The sequence below is a fragment of the Syngnathus scovelli genome, chromosome 7 (genome assembly GCF_024217435.2).
Source record: "Syngnathus scovelli strain Florida chromosome 7, RoL_Ssco_1.2, whole genome shotgun sequence".
NCBI lineage: Eukaryota > Metazoa > Chordata > Actinopteri > Syngnathiformes > Syngnathidae > Syngnathus > Syngnathus scovelli.
Window position 1 is genome coordinate 18,889,660 of NC_090853.1, and position 18,188 is coordinate 18,907,847.

The following is an 18,188-nucleotide window of genomic DNA, read 5'->3' on the forward strand; positions in this document are numbered from 1 at the left end:
CTCTGTTTCTCTTAATAAATATCCTCTTGCGGGAAGGAGAGTTCAGAGCTCTATTCGTACACACAGCGACGAATGGACTCTCCACCTGCAGGTGTCTAAAAGGACTTACTTGTCTCCCGTGTGGTTCTTGCAAAATAAGTTGGAGTGAGCAAATCTCTAACACCCTATACAGTCCTCAGGCTCCCCAACAATCGCGGTAGCAGTTTGCATTATTTTATTGCAATGTTTTTGCTTATTCAGATTTGTTTCAAGACTACTGTTAGTTAGACTTCACTTTGATGGTTAATGCAGTTTATGTAATTTTGTTGTTTTATCACAGTAGATTGGTTTATTTACATTTCAAAAACCAGAAGCCATTCATTTACAAATGTGATTGTATTTTAGTTTACATATTTAGAGGTTTAGATACTAAGATGTGATAGACAGTTTGTTGGAAATGATATACTTTTTATCATTGGATTCTATGTATCTACTTTTGTGTGCAAGACTCTCCGCAGTATGTGACCATCTAGCCTTGTGAAAATGATTTGGGGGCATATGGCCGGCTAATGACTGGAGTCATTAGCCGCGCTATACAATAAGCCCCATAGTTAGCTAGACATGTTCAGATCATGAGATTGTCATGGGATGGCTGAAGCAGACAGAGGTTTCATTTAAGTTGAAGTCATGAGTACGACACCGGGATGTATTCCCAGGGCCACTAAAGACTACGTTTTTGTTAAGCTAATAGTCATGAGACGTCCAATACTGCTCCGTCCACGAGAGTATCCCCTTTGTTCTGTGGTAATGAGATATAACTTTGGAATGTATTTCCTGCCTGTGAACCTACCCGATCATGTACACTTGCCCAATTGTTTCTTTCTCAATAAAAAGGTCGGCAAAACTCAGAGCAGAGCGCGAATCTCAGCCACACTTGCTGTGTCTGGGATGCGCCCTTCTGCGCAGGAGAAAACGCTAAGCCAAGAAAGACCTACCGTCTCCGAGATTGATTTCAGATAAATGTTGTCAACCCAACACAGTTTTTGCATGATTTGAATGAGGCAAAATAACATGCTTTTTTTCTAATTTTCTAGCTCTTAGTGTAGTATTATTTTGCACAAAAAAATCATTTGTTTGTTTCAGTATCTTTTTATTTATTTCCATATTTTATTATTGTTTATAATTGTGTGCATTGTGCAATAAGCCTATATAAACAGCAAGTCGTCAAATACACATTCTTGACACGCGATTGTACAAGAAAAATGCATCTTTTCTCAGGTAATTTGAACTCAAACAAACGTGTGTCAGCAGGGATAACAGAAATGCTGTCAGTTCTCCCCTCTGTATGTTTTGGATTGAAATGTCTATGGAAATGTCTATTGAAATGTTCTATTTACTAGCCTAGAGCGCCCACCTGTGGTCGCGTAGTACAAGTCTGCTCACTCAGAGTATGAGACCCGGTAACGGCATCAGTTATACCGTGGATTTACGAAGCTGATGTTCTTCAAACGTTGTTGCCTTGGACAAGATTTGGCCGTAAGTCTTGTCAACTAATTTTTTTTCTGTTCGAACTTGTGTAAACGATTGCACGGATCTTCAACCCTTCCCTGGAGCTGTGCGAGGTGCCCTCATGCTTCAAAAGCTCCACCATCGTACCGGTAGCCAAGAAGCCCGCCATCACAGGATGGAATGATTACAGACCTGTTGCCCTGACATCTGTGGTCATGAAATCCTTTGAGAGGATAGTGTTGAGCGACCTGTAGGACGTCACGGGCCCCCTGCTCAACCCCCTGCAGTTTGCCTTCTGGGCAAACAGGTCGGTGGATGATGCGGTCAACTTGGGACAGCACTACATCCTGCACCACCTAGACACCCCAGGAATATACGCCAGGATCATGTTTGTATACTTCAGCTCGGCTTTCAACACCATCGATCCCGAATTTCTCTACCAGAAGCTCGTCCAGCTCGCAGTGCCTGCCTCCACCTGTTAGTGGATCACCAGCTTCCTGACCAACAGGAGACAGCATATGAGGCTGGGGCCCATCACATCCGACACCTGGACCACCAGCACTGGCGCCCCACAGGGGTGCATACTCTCCCCACTGCTCCTCTCTCTCTACACCAACGATTGCTCCTCAGGCGACTTTTCTGTGAAGCTCCTGAGGTATGCGGACGACACCACTCTCATCGGACTGATCCGGGACGGTGACGAGACTGCTTACAGACAGGAGGTGGAGCGGCTGGTCCACTGGTGCAGCCAAAACCACCTGGAGCTGCACCCGCTCAAGACCGTGGAGATGACAGTGGACTTCAGGAGAGACCCTTTGCCACTTCCACCCCTCACCATCTAATACTATTCCCACCACACCTTCAAGTTCCTGGGATCCACAATCTCCCGGGACCTGAAATGGACTGGCCACATGGACTCTGTCTGGAAGAAGGCCCAGGGGAGGCTGTACTTTCCGAGAACAGTTCAGGAAGTTCAACCTGCCAAAGGAGCTGCTGAAGACCTTCTAGACTGCCATCATCCAATCTATCCTCTGCACCTCCAGCACTGTCTGGTTTGGGTCGGCCACCAAACAAGACAAGCACAGACTGCAACAGACAATCAGGTCTGTGGAAAAGATAATCGGGACCAACCTACCGCCCCGTGGCACTGACACCCATCATCATGAAGTGCTTTGAGCACATCAGATCCATTCTTGTACAGCTCATATTCAAAATGCATTTTTTTACAGCAAACTTGAAAGCCTCCCCTTCATTTTCAGTGGGAACAGTGTTGTTGGTCTCCCTTTTTTTGCTAGTGTGTCATAGTCTGGAGTAAAATTTGTTGTGGCAATTCTTAGGAGAGATCCGAGGTGTTGGTCCGTTTACCTAGATCTGTGACGGGTTGATGTTGATGTTCATGTGGCTGAACGTCACGTTGCGTACGTCGAGCCAAATTGGCCACTCTTTTTAAACACTCGGCACTCAGTGTCCACCTTGCTTTTCCTTGGGCGACTCATTTTAATGGAAGGATTCCAGGGGAAGGTTTTTGGGCGGCTTTAGCGTAAAACTGTATCCGAAAGCTCGGCGCGCAAATTACAAGAATGCTGTCGTCACAGCCCACGCTCTAAATTCGGCACTGATACAAATAGAGCGCGAGTGCGCTATTTCCGTACTACTGAGTACGTACACGCACTTGTGAGTGTGCACCGAGCTTTCTGACACGGCTTCCGGTAGTAAATGCGCAGGCGAGTGGTTCCCCATCTACTGGGGAAACGCAGTCATTGCAGGCAAAATGACCGAAAAAAAAAAAAAAGTTTAATAATACAATTTATTTAGGGTTGGCGGGCCAGATTAAACAGTCCCGTGGGCCGGATGTGGCCCGCGGGCCGTAATTTGCCCATGCCTGCCCTAGGCTGTCGCTCTGATGAACTCACACCACTCAGAGACTCAGAGTTTGTGCAATAACATCCTGCTCTCGCCACTTAAATGTTGTTAGTTGCCTGAATGTTGTCAGTCACTTAAAGGGCTAGAGACATCCCTTTTTTTTTTTTTTCAATTAGAACGGAATTTGATAGAATGTATAAAGTGAACACATTTGCTGCATTGGAAATTAAAAATGGACACCGATTACTAAGAATAAAGCTGAAATGAAATGCCAGTTTATCGATCGGGTCCCGCACGAAGCCAAACTGGCGGCGCCATTACTGTGACGTCACAAGTTGTACATCTGGATGTCAACAAACCCAAACAACGTGGCAGATGATAGCGACAGCTCCGTTTCTAGCGGCAATATTAGCATCATTTTATCCGATTCAGAAACCTCTTTTGACGCAGAATATGATGAATCTAGCAGTTCACTTGGGCTGAGCTGAGCACATTTTCTGAATTGTGCCCCTCCCGTCACTCTGGTTAGGTTGGCATAGTAAAAAGTGCTCTTGGCGGCTTTAGAGTGCCGAGTTGATCTCGGCACATGAAGACATGACCACCTGCAACGTTTGGTTTAGGTTCTATAAGCATTTTTAATTTTATTGCTTAAATCGCATTTTCTGGACGAGCTGAGCACGTTTTCTGAATTGTGCCTCTCCCGTCACTGTGGTTAGTTTGGCATAGTAAAAAGAGTAGAGTGCCGAGTTGACCACTGCGCATGGAGAAATGAACATCTGCAGCGTTTGGTTTAGGTTTTAGGCGCATTTTTAATTTTATTTCTTAAATCGCATTTTTTCGACGAGCTGAGCACGTTTTCTGAATTGTGCCCCTCCCGTCACGCTTCGACATACTTTTCAAAGTCAAAGTCTCAAAGTCTCCTTTATTGTCAATTCCTCCGCATGTCAAGACAAACAAAGAGATCGAAATTACGTTTCTCACTATCCCAGGGTGACAAGACAGAGTTCACAACGCACATATAAGTAAACAACACAGGAAAATTAAAACAAGAAGATGAACAATAAGAGTGATAGCACGCTAGCCGCTCCCGAAAGTCCGGAAAGATAACAGTCAACCAGGCCACTGTGAACACGAGCACACAGCAGGCACGCACTGTCCGGTTCGTGGATCCTATCCGGCGAACTCAACCCATCTTGTCGTCCCGCGAACGAACGTACGCCAGAATAATGGACGGCACGGCTAGGCGAGCTGGGTTGGCCGCAAACCTGGCCCGACGTCTCCGCGCTGGCCCCTCTTCTCTTTTTGTTTACATTCACTGAAGCTAAACGCGTACAACTTGAGACGTCATGAGACGTCACTTCTGGCTGGCGGCTCGGTGCAGTCAATCTCGTCTGTGCGGCAAATTTAAATTATATTTTTCAGACCAACAGCTTCCTTTTCGTTGTTTCGAGCGTCAATTTATATTTATAAGCCCATAAGCTAACTAAAACCGATTTATACATATACCGGTGTCTCTAGCCCTTTAAATGTCAGACAGAGGCTGAGATTAAATTTCCTGTTTGGCATGCACAAACTTGGTCAATAAAGCTGATTCTGATGTTCATTTTATTTACAGATCAAAGTTACCATAGCCAACACGCTACAAGCTAACGATTATCTAACGCGGTTTTTCTTTATTTGAATTTCAGTTTTACAATGGTCTAAATAGAGCAATGGTTTGAGGCCATTCCTCAATAAATCAGCATTTATAACGATTCGGTGAACGATTCTTTTGAACCATGATTCTAAAGATTCAGTTCACTCAAAAGAACTGGAATGCACGTCACTACTGTTTGGGCGTGACAAGGTTTCTCTTGTTAAAGGCTCTCAGCAGACTGGAAGGACCAGAAATCGGCAAGACAATAAAGGAATGTCAACAAGTTAGGGTCACTAAATGAAAGGCGAACTTGTATGGAGATAGATTGGGGTCAAAGGTTTTGTACTTGAAAAAAAAATACAACAAAAAGAATATATGTAATAACGTTAGTTGATACAGACAGTTGCTCTGTTGCGACTTTCTTTCTGTACGCTGCTTTGTTAAGAAGACTGACTTGATTAAAACACACCCATTTCCTGTTTGGGCGTGACAAGCTTTCTCTTTTCAACGGCTCTCAACAGACTGGAAGGACCAGAAATTTAGGTTCACTAAATGAAAGGCGAACTTGTATGGAGATAGATTGGGGTCATAGGTTTTGTACTTGAAAAAACAAACTCGTATTTGAAAAAAAAAAAAAAATTGAATCTGAAAATAAACGTGCTGATCTTAAAACTTGAAAAAATAAAACAATGTATTCAAAATAAAAATACTTGTTAGTACAGAAGAGGATTAGGGCCAGTGAAGAAAAAAAAGGGGGGTGACAGGATTTTTTTCTCAGAATTCTGACTTTAAAGCAGTGGTTCTTAACCTGGGTTCGATCGAACCCTAGGGGTTCGGTGAGTCGGCTTCGGGGGTTCGGCAGAGCTGGTATGTCATACACTTTAAATATTTATGCTGCATATACAATAACATTGATGCTCATACTTCTACTCATAATGCATATTGTGTATGCTGTATACAAAATTCTGATCATGGATATCTGTAAATTACTTTATGTATATAGTTTATCTTGATGGTGTATTCTTGTTTACTGTATTACATATTATATTGCTGTTCGCATACTTTTTTTTTCTTTTGCTATGCTGGGCTGCTGAAACGAGCAACTTTCTTATCTTTTATCGAACGTGTGAGCGTGTCAGCATGTGGAACTTACCACTTCATAGAAGAACCTGTCATGCATCCGCATGACCAGGACCTAGGACAGCTCATCCTTCCTGCCCGTCCCGTCAGCGGCAATCACAACGATTGCCCGCACCTGCGGCTTTTCCACACCTGCTCCAAGCTCGTTAGCCGTTCTATATCAACCCTGCACACGCAGCCTTCTCTTTCTGTCTGTCTGTCCAGCATTGCTATCCCGTCCTGTCCATTGCCTATCTTGACAGGACTGACTTACGCTTGTCATGTTCCGTTGCTTGTCTGCGCCCTGCTTTTGCCGTGTGTCTGTGTCGTTATCTGTCCAGGTGCGACTTTCTGCTGCTCCCTGACCGCTTTGTCCTTGCCAGCTTCGCTGACTCATCCGCTCCGCTCCAGCACCAGTGATCCACTTCCCCTTTCCCTCCCACTCAATAAAGACGAGAGTACTGTGATGCATTTGGTTGTCCTGTCTTCTTCCGCCACAGGAACCAACCATATCATGCTAAATTAACATTTTTTTTAGCTGTTAGACATGAAAAATATATATAAAAAAATACAAATATAAAAATATATATCCCAGGTGTAGGCTGTGCAAAGAAGCCCCAGAGAGCGTGCATCATATCACAGCTTGGCGTCTGCTGCTAGTGAGCAAGGCGTACAAGAAGGAGGATAAGCAGGTAGCAGAAATATTCATCATCCTTATCGTTTATCCTCATGAGGGTCGCAGGCCTGCTGGGACCTAACCCAGCAGTGTTTGGGTGGTAGGCGGCGGACAGTGCACTGGCCGCCAGCCAATCACGGGTACCAGGAACAGTGTACCGGAATATCTGTACCAAATAGAGGTGCCAGGTAGCTGGACGATAGAGATTTTGCAAAGAGGAATGGTCGAAGCTCCATCTTTCTGTATTCTCTCATTTCGAAAAACATTATAGTGTATATTGTGTTTTGTTGGCAAAAGGGGTTGTATAAAGTATTAACATTGGGATGCTAGTAATTATGGCACGCTTTGTGATTTGATTGCCCAATGCCCTTAGAGGTTGGATTTCTCCCAAAAAACATCTAATTCAGATGTGCCAATAATTGTAGTGTATGTGTGCGCACACATCTGAAAGGGTAGAAGGTGAAATGTTTGGAAATTATGACTTCTATGTTGAAGATTTTAAATGATATTCAATTAAAATTTGCATCAGTTTTTAATATTTTCACCTACAACAATCCTGTCTGCAAATATTGTGTTATAGTCCCGGTTATGCTAGTCAGTAGTGAGGAGACTTGAATGCCCCCCCCCCCCCCCCTCTCAATAAATAAATAAATTGCAGGGTCTCTACAGATGCAGTGAGCTTGTACTTAGAAAATCTTTATGTATTTACAGTTATGAGATGAGAAGTTACAGAAAAAGAGTACTTATATACAGGGCTGCACAAGATGTTAAATTGAGTGCTAAAAATCACTGCATATTGATGATAGCAGAGTACAGACTATGAACAAGGTTTATCACAAAATCTCTGGTCGTCTACACAGTATCACAAATTTCATGGGTTGTACAGTTAAAAGCCAAACATGGTGAATCTACACAAAATGCAATGCTTCTCCAATTGAGAGACACTGAATCACACATATTTACAGATAGAGTGTATGAAAATGTACACTACCATTCAAAAGGCCTGGGCTCAACCAGACAATGGCATGATGGCAATGGTGAGCATGTTCTTCCGACTTTCAAGAGTTTTGGGCTGTTTTGAATCATGTAGTGACATCAAGTGACCCCCCCCCCCCACACACACACACACACACACACACCCACACACACCTCATATTCTGATAATAGTGCACAAACAGTACTTTTTTTTTAATGGACATTTTGTGATGACCCCAAACTTGTGCACAGTAGTGTACCTTTTCATACAAATAAAGCTACCTGTGGCACAAAGGCAGCAAAAGAAATCAAGAATGCATGTAAGTCAAAACAACAAAATTAAACATTTGTGCTAAACAGACAGACTGACAAAGTAAGATTACATTATACATAATATACTGGTACTGGCGAAATAATTGAGCATGGAGTAATATTCTTCGTTCAATGTCGGCCTAATATGAACTGAAGGTTGGATGTCAGTCATTCAAAAATAGAACAGATTGTCAATTATATTCCCAAGTTCATGCAAATGTATAAATCATTAACAATGACCTAAAAAAATTCCCTGTTCACCGGCCAACTGTGCAGCTTTCCCTTTACTGTATGTCATAGCAGGTGCAAAATGAAAACAGAGGGAAGGTGGGATATCCTGTTTTGATTTACGGGACAAATTTGGATTCCACCGTGAGCACTTGGTCGGAAGGTGCTGTTTCCATCTCATCCTGGCTGGAGGGGCTGCTGGCTGTGGCAGCCTCACGGGGAGGTGGTAGAATTGTGGTGTGTGCGATGCTAAAAGTGCTGCTGCTGCTGCTGCTGCTGCTGCTGCTGCTGGTGCAATTGGTAGTAGGTGTGGCACTGTCTTCCTCCTTGGGCTGCTTACTGGAAAATTCTGTGATGCTAAACACAAACTGGAGGCAACCAAGTTTTATGTAGCTACCGTGGTGGAGCATGGCTGTGCCCTCCCAGCCTGCTCCACTGCCTCCAATCAGGCTTGAGCTGCTTGCCTTACAGCTGCATAACTGCTCCAAGCCACCTTGAGGGTGGCTGCTCATGACTCCGCCAACTGGGAGCAATCCCACCACAGATGTGGGATCCTCTTCATCTGCCCATTTCTTGCTACGACCTGGGGGAAGAAAAAGCTAGGTGTCTTAGCGATACTGAACTGCAAAACTAATTTTTCTGCTAGAGTCAGAAACAAGATTAACCCTCATTTCTTGAAGTAAGCAGAACTTACGAATGATGCCTTGGACCTTAGCCACTAGGCCACTGGGTGGAGATGGCGAGGCCTTCTCAGAGAAATCACAGGAGTAAAGGACGTTGTCCACCGTAGTACCATGCTCACTGTAGTTTAGCAACTCATAATGCTTGGTGTTCTACAAACGTGCCAGTCAAAACCACATCCATTAATCAAAGCATTAACATGAATCATGAAAATACTTGCCTTACCTCATCGTAGAATATACAGGCATGTTTCCCCGATATGAAGTTGCAATGACCATAGTTTGGAAGGCACACATCCATATCAGCACCTTTATTTCAAAAGAAATTAAATATAATGTTCAATATTTTGAAAATACGATACAACACTGAGATTTTTCTTGGATATACAAAATGCGTATATTGTACTACAGAAAGATTCACAAAGGTGAACATACCTCAGCATTTGAAGTCATGAATTAGGATTTTTTTTTTAAAAAGGTCAACGTTGAGCTCAAATTTCAATGTTACATAGACTGAGTCACAAAAAATACAAATTCATGCCATACAACAACTTAAATTTTTTTTGTCATCCTTTGTCTCAGTCTCAAGTCAACTGCCCCATCATGTTTTTTTTAACAAAATCACATTTTCACGTGTGTATTCCACTTTACTAAATTTTATTTCCATTTTAATGCAATTCAGCAGATGTATTGGTTTAGAGATGCAAGTATGTCATGAAAACAGCAGAGGTGGGCATTCATTTTCAAAACAATGCATGTGGGTGCGCGCCAGTGTGAAGGCTTGAATCAAGGGAATGACAATTGACAAATGGACGTCAGCGATGACAGAAGCCCCTTTTAACCCATTTAAGATAGGAGCGCATTACCACATTTCACCCACTAGAGAACGCTGTTAAGCAGTTTTACCTCTAAGACCGGGAATGTAGATGCATTTTGTTTTCCTTGACCCATTCTCTTGATCTCGTAGCCAAAGAAATGCATCAAAATTAACACACGACAGCGCCGTTGGTTCCCCAGTATGGTATATGTATAAATTTCTAAATAAGTGACGACGCGCTTGAAGACTTCGAACCAGGTGAACCATCAGATCGGGGTTTGTGGCCACAAAAATGTTTGCGGACCATGGGGAAAAAGAAGAATTTTTAAGGCTTTGAGTCAGAATGGCGGACTAATTTTGATTTTAGGCTGTTTCAAACACACGAGGCCCCAGTGATAAAGGTACAATTTTCAAAACTATATTGACTTCATACGAGAGTCACAAGTGTTCCACCAACACTTCAGGTTTACGGGATGAATTTCCAGCACCGCTTCAGGTTTATGGGAGTGCTTCTAAAGTCACCCTTAGGTTTTAGAGGCCTAAATGTGCTACATAAAGGATGGACAGACGAACAGATGTTTGTTTATACTATTAATAAAGATGGACTGACAATGATTAAAGGCATTATCTTGCAAACTAGCTCACTTTATGAGCCCCACACCGTGAGGAATCTAGCAGATGTCCGAAAGGAAGCTGAGAGTGGCTGTTGTGACTGACAACGCTTGCAACATGGATGCAGACGAAAGAGAGGCTGGTTGTGAGCTCCACATTAAGTGCTCCTTGTGCAGCATGCACTATATATCTAACTGTTCAGGCTAGTCTTAAAGTTGGCCGCGTATCACGTTTGCTGATACGTGTCAGGCACATTTTTTGTTGTTTCACCGAGGATCAACAGCAACAGCACTTTTGACATTTAAATACACAGCGCTGTTGCTCGATTGTACATACTTTGATTATACATGATTTTCTAACGTGTTTTTTTGTCATGGTCACCAATTTTTCATTCTAAATACATTTTCAAGTACCGTACTTTCCGCACAATAAGGCACACTTAAAAGCCTTTAATATTCTCCAAAAAAACCAAGGTGCGCCTTTTTATAAGGTACACCTTTTGTGTGGACCAAATTCCAAAATCTGTAAAGTTGTTTCGTATGGCTTCCGTATTGTACAGACGTAATAGAAGTTTGTCCTCTCCAGACTTAAAGGAGGGTTAGTCATCCTCCATACAGCAGACCAGGAGGCAACGGCTTGGCTTAGGGACTTTACATTCGCTAAATAAACAGGCGTAATATGAAGACCCAATGAACCAATCAGAGAACATTACATTTTACGTAGATCGGGGCAAAAAAAACAATCAGGACTGTACGTAACGCGTAGAGTTTGTACCTCTGTCACCATTGATAAACAAATACAGTAATCCCTCGTTTATCACAGATAAATGGTTCCAAATACCACCTGCGATAAGTGACATCTTTATCTCTACATTTTTTGTGTGTCAATAAATGTATATGAAACCATTTAAGTGCATATTTTATTATTAGAACATTAGAACATTAAATAATTGTTTCAAACATGTAAATAATACATTAATAGTATAAATAACATACAGAAAATGTTGTATAAATATTGAAAATATAAATATTATACGTGTGTGCGTGTAACATGTTAACAAGAAGTACTGGGCAGGTTAGCGAGTTAGCGGAAATATGCTAATTCGCGATCATGCTAACACACGAAAACGGACCTCTAAAGGAATTTAAACGAACATTTGGAGCAATACTACATTGTCCTAAAGGTTAGACACATGTTCATTTCTCTTGTTAGGAGACCCACTTATATCGTTAATGACTCCTGTACCACTGTAACCGACATATGCACACGAACGTAAAACAGGAAGTGGTATCGCCTGAAAACGGCCTTCAAAATAAACCACCCTACCTCAAATCAAAGCACGGCTGAATCCCATAAATAACATGGAGAATTCTTAACACATACTGTAAATATGTTTTTAGAATAACTTTTATTATTATAAATTTTTTAAAACAAGGTACAAGTGTGCATGCTCTAAAGATGTTTTTAGAACTCTTATTATTATAAATTTTTTTCTGTAACAAGGTACAACACTAAATATGTTTTTAGAACTTATTATAAAAGGTACAAGTGTATGCGCTGCAATTGTGTGGGCACTCCTTGCCTTCTGCTGGCGTGTGGGCATGTTTTGTGCCATAATTCCTCAATTTAGAAGTTTTATTTTGACTTTTAATTTTTTTTTTAATTTGGAAAAAAAAATTCCGTGATGTAGGCAAACTGCGATAAACGAACCGGGGTGTACTGAGGGATTACTGTACTATCTTTTGTGCAAATCTGTAAAGTTGTTTTGTGTGGCTTCCGCCACACAGAGATATAATATACAGACTGTTAGGTAAATTGTATATATATGTTATCATGCGTTCCCTAATGAGTACTTATTAATAAAATTATTGCACAGAATGCTTGCTGTTTCGCCTTGCAGACGTCCACCAGTCCACAACAAGTCATACGATGCTGTCTGGAGCTTCCTGACCTTCTACGTCTCTGGGAATCCAAGAAAGCTGTTGATAGCTCAAACTATTTTGTTGATGTCTGTGACTTCTTATTTCACATAGCATTTTGTCTTTGCACTCTTTTCTCATGGTGTCTTGTCTGTGACTTCTTATTTTACATAGCATTTTGTCCTTGCACTCTTTTTGCTTCTCATGGCATCCTGTCTGCAACTTCTTTTTTCACATAGAATCTCGTTCCTTCTCTCATGAGACAAAGCCCACGCTTTCCCCCACCTCAGGGGCTAGTCTCACATTGTGGGTAGGGCATTCCTAAATAAAAAGAGTGAGGAGTGTAAACAGACCTTTAGTGTATTCGGAATGCTGTAAGTCTGGATGCACTCCTCGCGAGAAAAGACTCAATATTCTGCCTCACTGGTTTTGTCTGCTGATCCTTTTGCTGATTTTGAACCTGACACAGACGTAATATGTAGACCCGATGAACCAATCAGAGGACATTAGGTTTTACGTTGATTGGCGCGGTAAACCAATCAGACGACTGTACGTAACACGTTGAGTACTGTACGTAACACATAGCGTACGTAACATAGCGTACACGTAGGGGGATTATTTGGGCAAATACAAGACTAGACGTAAAAATGGGAACACAAAATATTTCTCAAACTCTACAATATTGCTCCCTTTCTCCACCAAGACCTCAATGTGGGATCTCCACAGGTACACTTTAACCTAGCGTAGGTCAGAGACCATGGTCCATGTAACAATGATTACACAAGATGGTATACATTTCAGTCTAAAATGCTCCCAAACTTTCACAATTTTCTGTCTTTTTTTTTTTTGATGGATTTCTCTTGCCGCTCCGTCAACCGCCTGCAAATTTTTCAATTTTTTTGTATGAAGAATCTGTCCCCCGCCTACTGCCCGATGACTGCTGGGATAGGCTCTAGCACGCCTGCGACCCGTGTGGGGATAAGCGGTACAGAAAATGGATGGGATGGATGTTTTAAATGAGTATGTAAATGCAAAATGCCAATACGGGAGAGATTTTAATTTTTTATGCACTGTAGTAATTTCCTGTGCGCTGAGAGGGTGAGTGCAGTGTGCAAGTGCACAGCTGAGAGGGAACACTTTTCCCAAGATTAGTACAAAACAAGATTGAGACATTCTGGTAAAGTCGTCATGTCTTACCAGATCCTATGTATAACGTTCGATAGCACATGCTAACAGCCTTTCCTTTTCCTGTTAGTGGGTAGAAGACAGCCCGGGCCTGCAACTTTTTCTGATCTGAAGAAACAAAAAACACAAAAACCTCAAGATTGAAACTTGGCAATAATTGTATAAAATTCAACTTTATTGCAATGTTTAAATCTTACAGTCAGGGAGTGATGGTGGGGGTTTGAGAGCGTCGCTGGCATCTGTAGGTAGAGTGCTGTGGGCTTTACTAGGGAAAAGCTGCTGGACCCTCTGCCATGCCAATAACTTAATCATCTCTATATCAAGCATGCCCAGCTCAATCCCTAAAAGATACGAATAAGATAACAAAAATTTCACGATTTTTGTAGATTAGTCTTGTATCATCCCGCAACTAAAATTATTGTACCTACCCCCATTATCATCCATACAATCTTTCACGCAGAGATTAGTGATGGAAGAGACTGAATTTGAGTCTGTCAGTACCAAGCCAGCCTTCGCATCTGTAGAAACCACCAGGACAGAATACAAAGATGGCACCAAGACCACATAAACTCATTTTAGAAATTGCACAGTTCTTTCAATGCAAGATGACATTTAATAGAGAACATCTTGAGTGCCAGCTAATTTACAGCATTCTGACTGACCTTCCAAGTGTCACAAAGTATTGGTGTATGACTATGTAATGACAGAATAGCTATTTAAAGATTTGATGTTTGTCTTTCACTTAAAAAAAAACAACAACTCTACCATATTCCATTTTCTTTGTACATGGGTTGGTTTTGCTCAAAGCACCAATTTTAGACCATAACAAACAGCAGAAAACAGGCCATTTGTGAAAAGAACCATTTTAGGGACATCTATGCAAATGCTTTTTGATTTGGTGATGCCCAATATGAACTGTACTTTAGTTCTATAAAATAATTCTATAAAATAATAACAAGAGTGAAAATGTGTTTTTCATGGCGAAATATTGTATTTGAGAAAAAAATGACCAGTGTGAGAATTTGAAAAACTTTACTAATTATTGGGCGCTTTTCTTTTTATCTGTCGAAAAATACTCCGCCACGGTAGTTCTTGCTCGGATGGAGAGATGGCGCCTTTTCATAAAATGCAAGCACCAAGACGGTCCTCCTTGAAAGTGTTCAATCTTCATCTCTTGTCCTATAGTTACTGCCCTCAGTCGAATACAGAATGTAGAGACACTACTCCCGGCTGTTCTTTGGTCGATAATCCATTGTTCAAGTCGCTCTTCCAACTCTGGCCACCTCGCCTCGTTTCCCCAGAAACCTTTTTGTTTTCTTAACTTGGCGCAGTTCATTTTCCTGCTTCTTCTACTTCCGAACCATGGATTAATTAATGTTGAATTTTCTCACGGCTGCTCTATTACCATGTGCAACCGCGTAATCAATGGCCCGTAGTTTAAATTTTGCCTCGTAAGCATGTCTCTTCGTCAATGCCATAACCCTGAGGCTGCATTCGAGGAAGGTCGGAAATCGTAACAGTTCCGACCTCACAGCGTTCAAGTGTCAACAAGGATGGCTGATTCCAATAGATTGTTTGTTGTTCTCATTTATCACAACACACCACCAGAAAACCCTCTTCCCAATTTCCTAAATTTATATAAAGAAATATTATATTCTTCAAGGCATCATTCATTTTGCCAAATAACTTCATGCAGGTGGATGACGGCATATCTTCACGCAGTCAGTAAAAACAAAATAATGTAATAATAATGACGCTAAATATGTTTAGAATATTGTAAATTAAGTTTTGTCGTTCACGGACTGCACGTTTATGTCACCGTTGTCGAGTGACGTAATATTGGAGTCCGTCGGTGAAGTCAAGATCCCCTTTTTCCCTTGACCTTGCAACTTGGATCTCCCAGTTCAAAAGGATGTTTTAGTACACGTTGATGAGGTGGAAGTCGGAAAAGTCCATTTGGCAAAGTGATGCAGTTTCCCAAATATCGCTTCCGACAGTATGTATTTATCAGTACGTATTTCATAATGTTCTGCCAGGACGTGATCGGTCATGTGCGCAATCTGAGGGGCGCATGGGCAGAAGGTCGGCCAGCTTGAATCGTCAACTACGGGAACTACACTAAAAAAAGTACCGTATTTTCCGGACTAAAAGTCGCTCCGGAGTACAAGTCGCATCAGCCATAAAATGCACAATAAAGAGGAAAAAAACATATATAAGTCGCACCGGAGTTTAAGTCGCATTTTGGGGGAAATTTATTTGACAAAATCCAACACCAAGAAGAGACACAAACCAGCAACAACAGGCTAAACGATACGGTATGCTAACGTGACAAACACAAACGAGGAGCTGAGAACGGGCCTGACGTAACATTAACAGTTATTCAAATAACTATAACAAAAATAACACATTTATCAAACCATGTGTCACTCCAAATCATTAAATCCATCGATCGAATTTGTGATCCTTTCTGTAAACAACGCCGCGTGTGCGGCACGGCGCTGACGTCGAACTCGTCGTGCAGTTCAAATTATTCCACAGGCCCATATAACAATATATAAACTATATATCAAATAACAATAATATAAACAACAATTTTATCAAACCATCCGTGTCGCTCCAAATCATTAAATCCATAGGAATCTTCGTCTTGTGTCACTTAAAAAAAAAAAAAAAAACACAGCTGCTGACTCCGGAATGAGGTGCGCCGCTGACGTCAGACTAGATATATCAAATAAATGTAATATAAACAACAATTTTAATGAACGATCCGTGTCACTACAAATCATTAAATCCATCGGGATATTCATCCTCTGTCAATAAAAAAACAAAACAAAAAAAAACGGCTGTTGACTCTGGACCTACGTGCGCCGCTGACGTCAGCCTTGTCGTCAGCCTCGTCGTCAGCCTCGTCGTCAGTTGCGGCTCCAATTCCACAGATCTACGTATATAACTATATTGTAGTGTTACCAAAGTACCAGGCAAGACGTGGGTTTGGTAACCGGCTCTTTATTTCACAAAACAAGAGCTCAACATATGTGTGTGTGTTCCAAGCAAGCGCCCTGGATCGAAAAAAACGCGACTTATAGTTAGAAAAATATGGTATCTTGATATGCTTGCGCAATGATACGCGTTCGTATGACATGATAAGCGATATGATCGCTTGTTGGATTATTGTTGTTCATAAATAATCTAATAATGTAATGTTGCCTTCACGTGGTATGGTGATCCTTTCCATTTGTGAAATGGAAATTACGAGTGCATTGTGTTCAAGTGCTTTTGTGGAGAGCTGTGGGCTGGGTCATGTCCTGATCCCAGTACAACATACTGTCACTGGTGTACATTACAGACCAAATAAACTCATGGGAGAAAATTGCATACGAGCACCGATCACAAAATATTACTTTACTACAGGAGGCTACGTTATCCTCGACTGACTGCAAGTGTCTGCTTTTTAAAACCAAATACAAACGGTGTTTTAAAAGATGGCAACAAGTATAGATGGCGATGTATTATAATTGTATGTGCCACAGCAATGGAGGCCACAAATTGACCAACTAATTGACCAACTAACAGCAGTAGAGGACGTTTAACAATGCAATATTTACCATTCACAACACTTTCGCTACTTTCCGCAACGTTGAAAGGTCTAAATTAATCTCATGTTGGCAGCTTGTGTATCAAAAAATAATTCCAGCTTTCCGGTGGAAATTATGACAAGTTTTTGATAGCAGTCCAGTTGTACCTCTACTAACGAACGCTTATGTTTATGAACTTTTTGAGATACAAACAAACCAACGGCGCATCATCACCTAATTCATCATAACCTAATTCATCCGCTTCATCCACTCTTACCAAAACATGCTGTACTGAAGTAAGTGACATCTTACTATTAACAATGAAAAGCTTGCCGGTCTCGACACAGGCCGCAGTTGTAAATAAGAACTTGTTCTTAATTGTTTGGCTGGGTAAATAAAGGTTAAATAACATAAAAATAAAAACACAGGAAATGTGATAATTGAGGTTCTTCACAAAGAATTCTAAGAAATGCACCGTAGCAAAGTTTTAGCTATCAGAACACTGACTGAAACACTGACAACGATTGGATCCAAGACAAAAACAATGAAATAAACAATTCTGGACCAACAAGCACAAAGTATGAGAAACAATGTGATATTTTCTAGTATTCTGGAGTCATTGACCGAGGAGCCCGAAAACCTGGTTGAGTATTTTGTGGTCAACCTACTTAAACTCACAGGAGAAACTGTGGACGTTAGCTTTCACCGTGTACAACGTTTAGGACATAAACCTGCAAACCCCATCCGACCAAGACCCATCAATGCAAAATTCGAACATTACAGAAGGAAATGGTGCAACGACAAGGCAAACTGCAAAGAACCCACTCAGCGACCAATTTCCACAAGAAATCAACCAAAGACGCAGACAGCTTTTCCCAATTCGAAAGCAAATGATGACCCGAGGTAAGAAAGTAATATTGTGTTTTCTGAAGTATAAGTCGCTCCGGAGTATAAGTTGCACCAGCCATAAAATACATAATAAAGAAGAAAAAGACATACAGTATCTCACAAAAGTGAGTACACCCCTCTCATTTCTGCAATGTTTTAATTATATCTTGTCATGGGACAACACTGAAGAAATGACGCTTTGCGACAATGTTAAG

General features: G+C 41.5%; 1 protein-coding gene across 3 annotated transcripts in view; it reads right to left on the reverse strand.

Annotated features, from left to right (window-relative positions):
* Positions 1–7,457: 7,457 nt before the first annotated feature.
* The window catches only part of LOC125971901 (PHD finger protein 12), a 48,898-nt gene continuing 38,167 nt past the window's right edge, over positions 7,458–18,188 (reverse strand). Inside the window, exons 10-15 of one of the 3 annotated variants that reach the window (XM_049725048.1) lie at positions 13,939–14,028; positions 13,708–13,851; positions 13,523–13,618; positions 9,204–9,286; positions 8,992–9,130; positions 7,458–8,880 (exon numbers count right to left, since the gene is read on the reverse strand). In XM_049725048.1, coding sequence (XP_049581005.1) covers positions 8,417–8,880; positions 8,992–9,130; positions 9,204–9,286; positions 13,523–13,618; positions 13,708–13,851; positions 13,939–14,028 — 1,016 coding nt within the window. In that variant the 3' untranslated portion in view covers positions 7,458–8,416. The remainder of the gene's footprint in view (positions 8,881–8,991; positions 9,131–9,203; positions 9,287–13,522; positions 13,619–13,707; positions 13,852–13,938; positions 14,029–18,188) is intronic. The other 2 variants (XM_049725049.2, XM_049725050.1) reach the window with 2 other exon arrangements.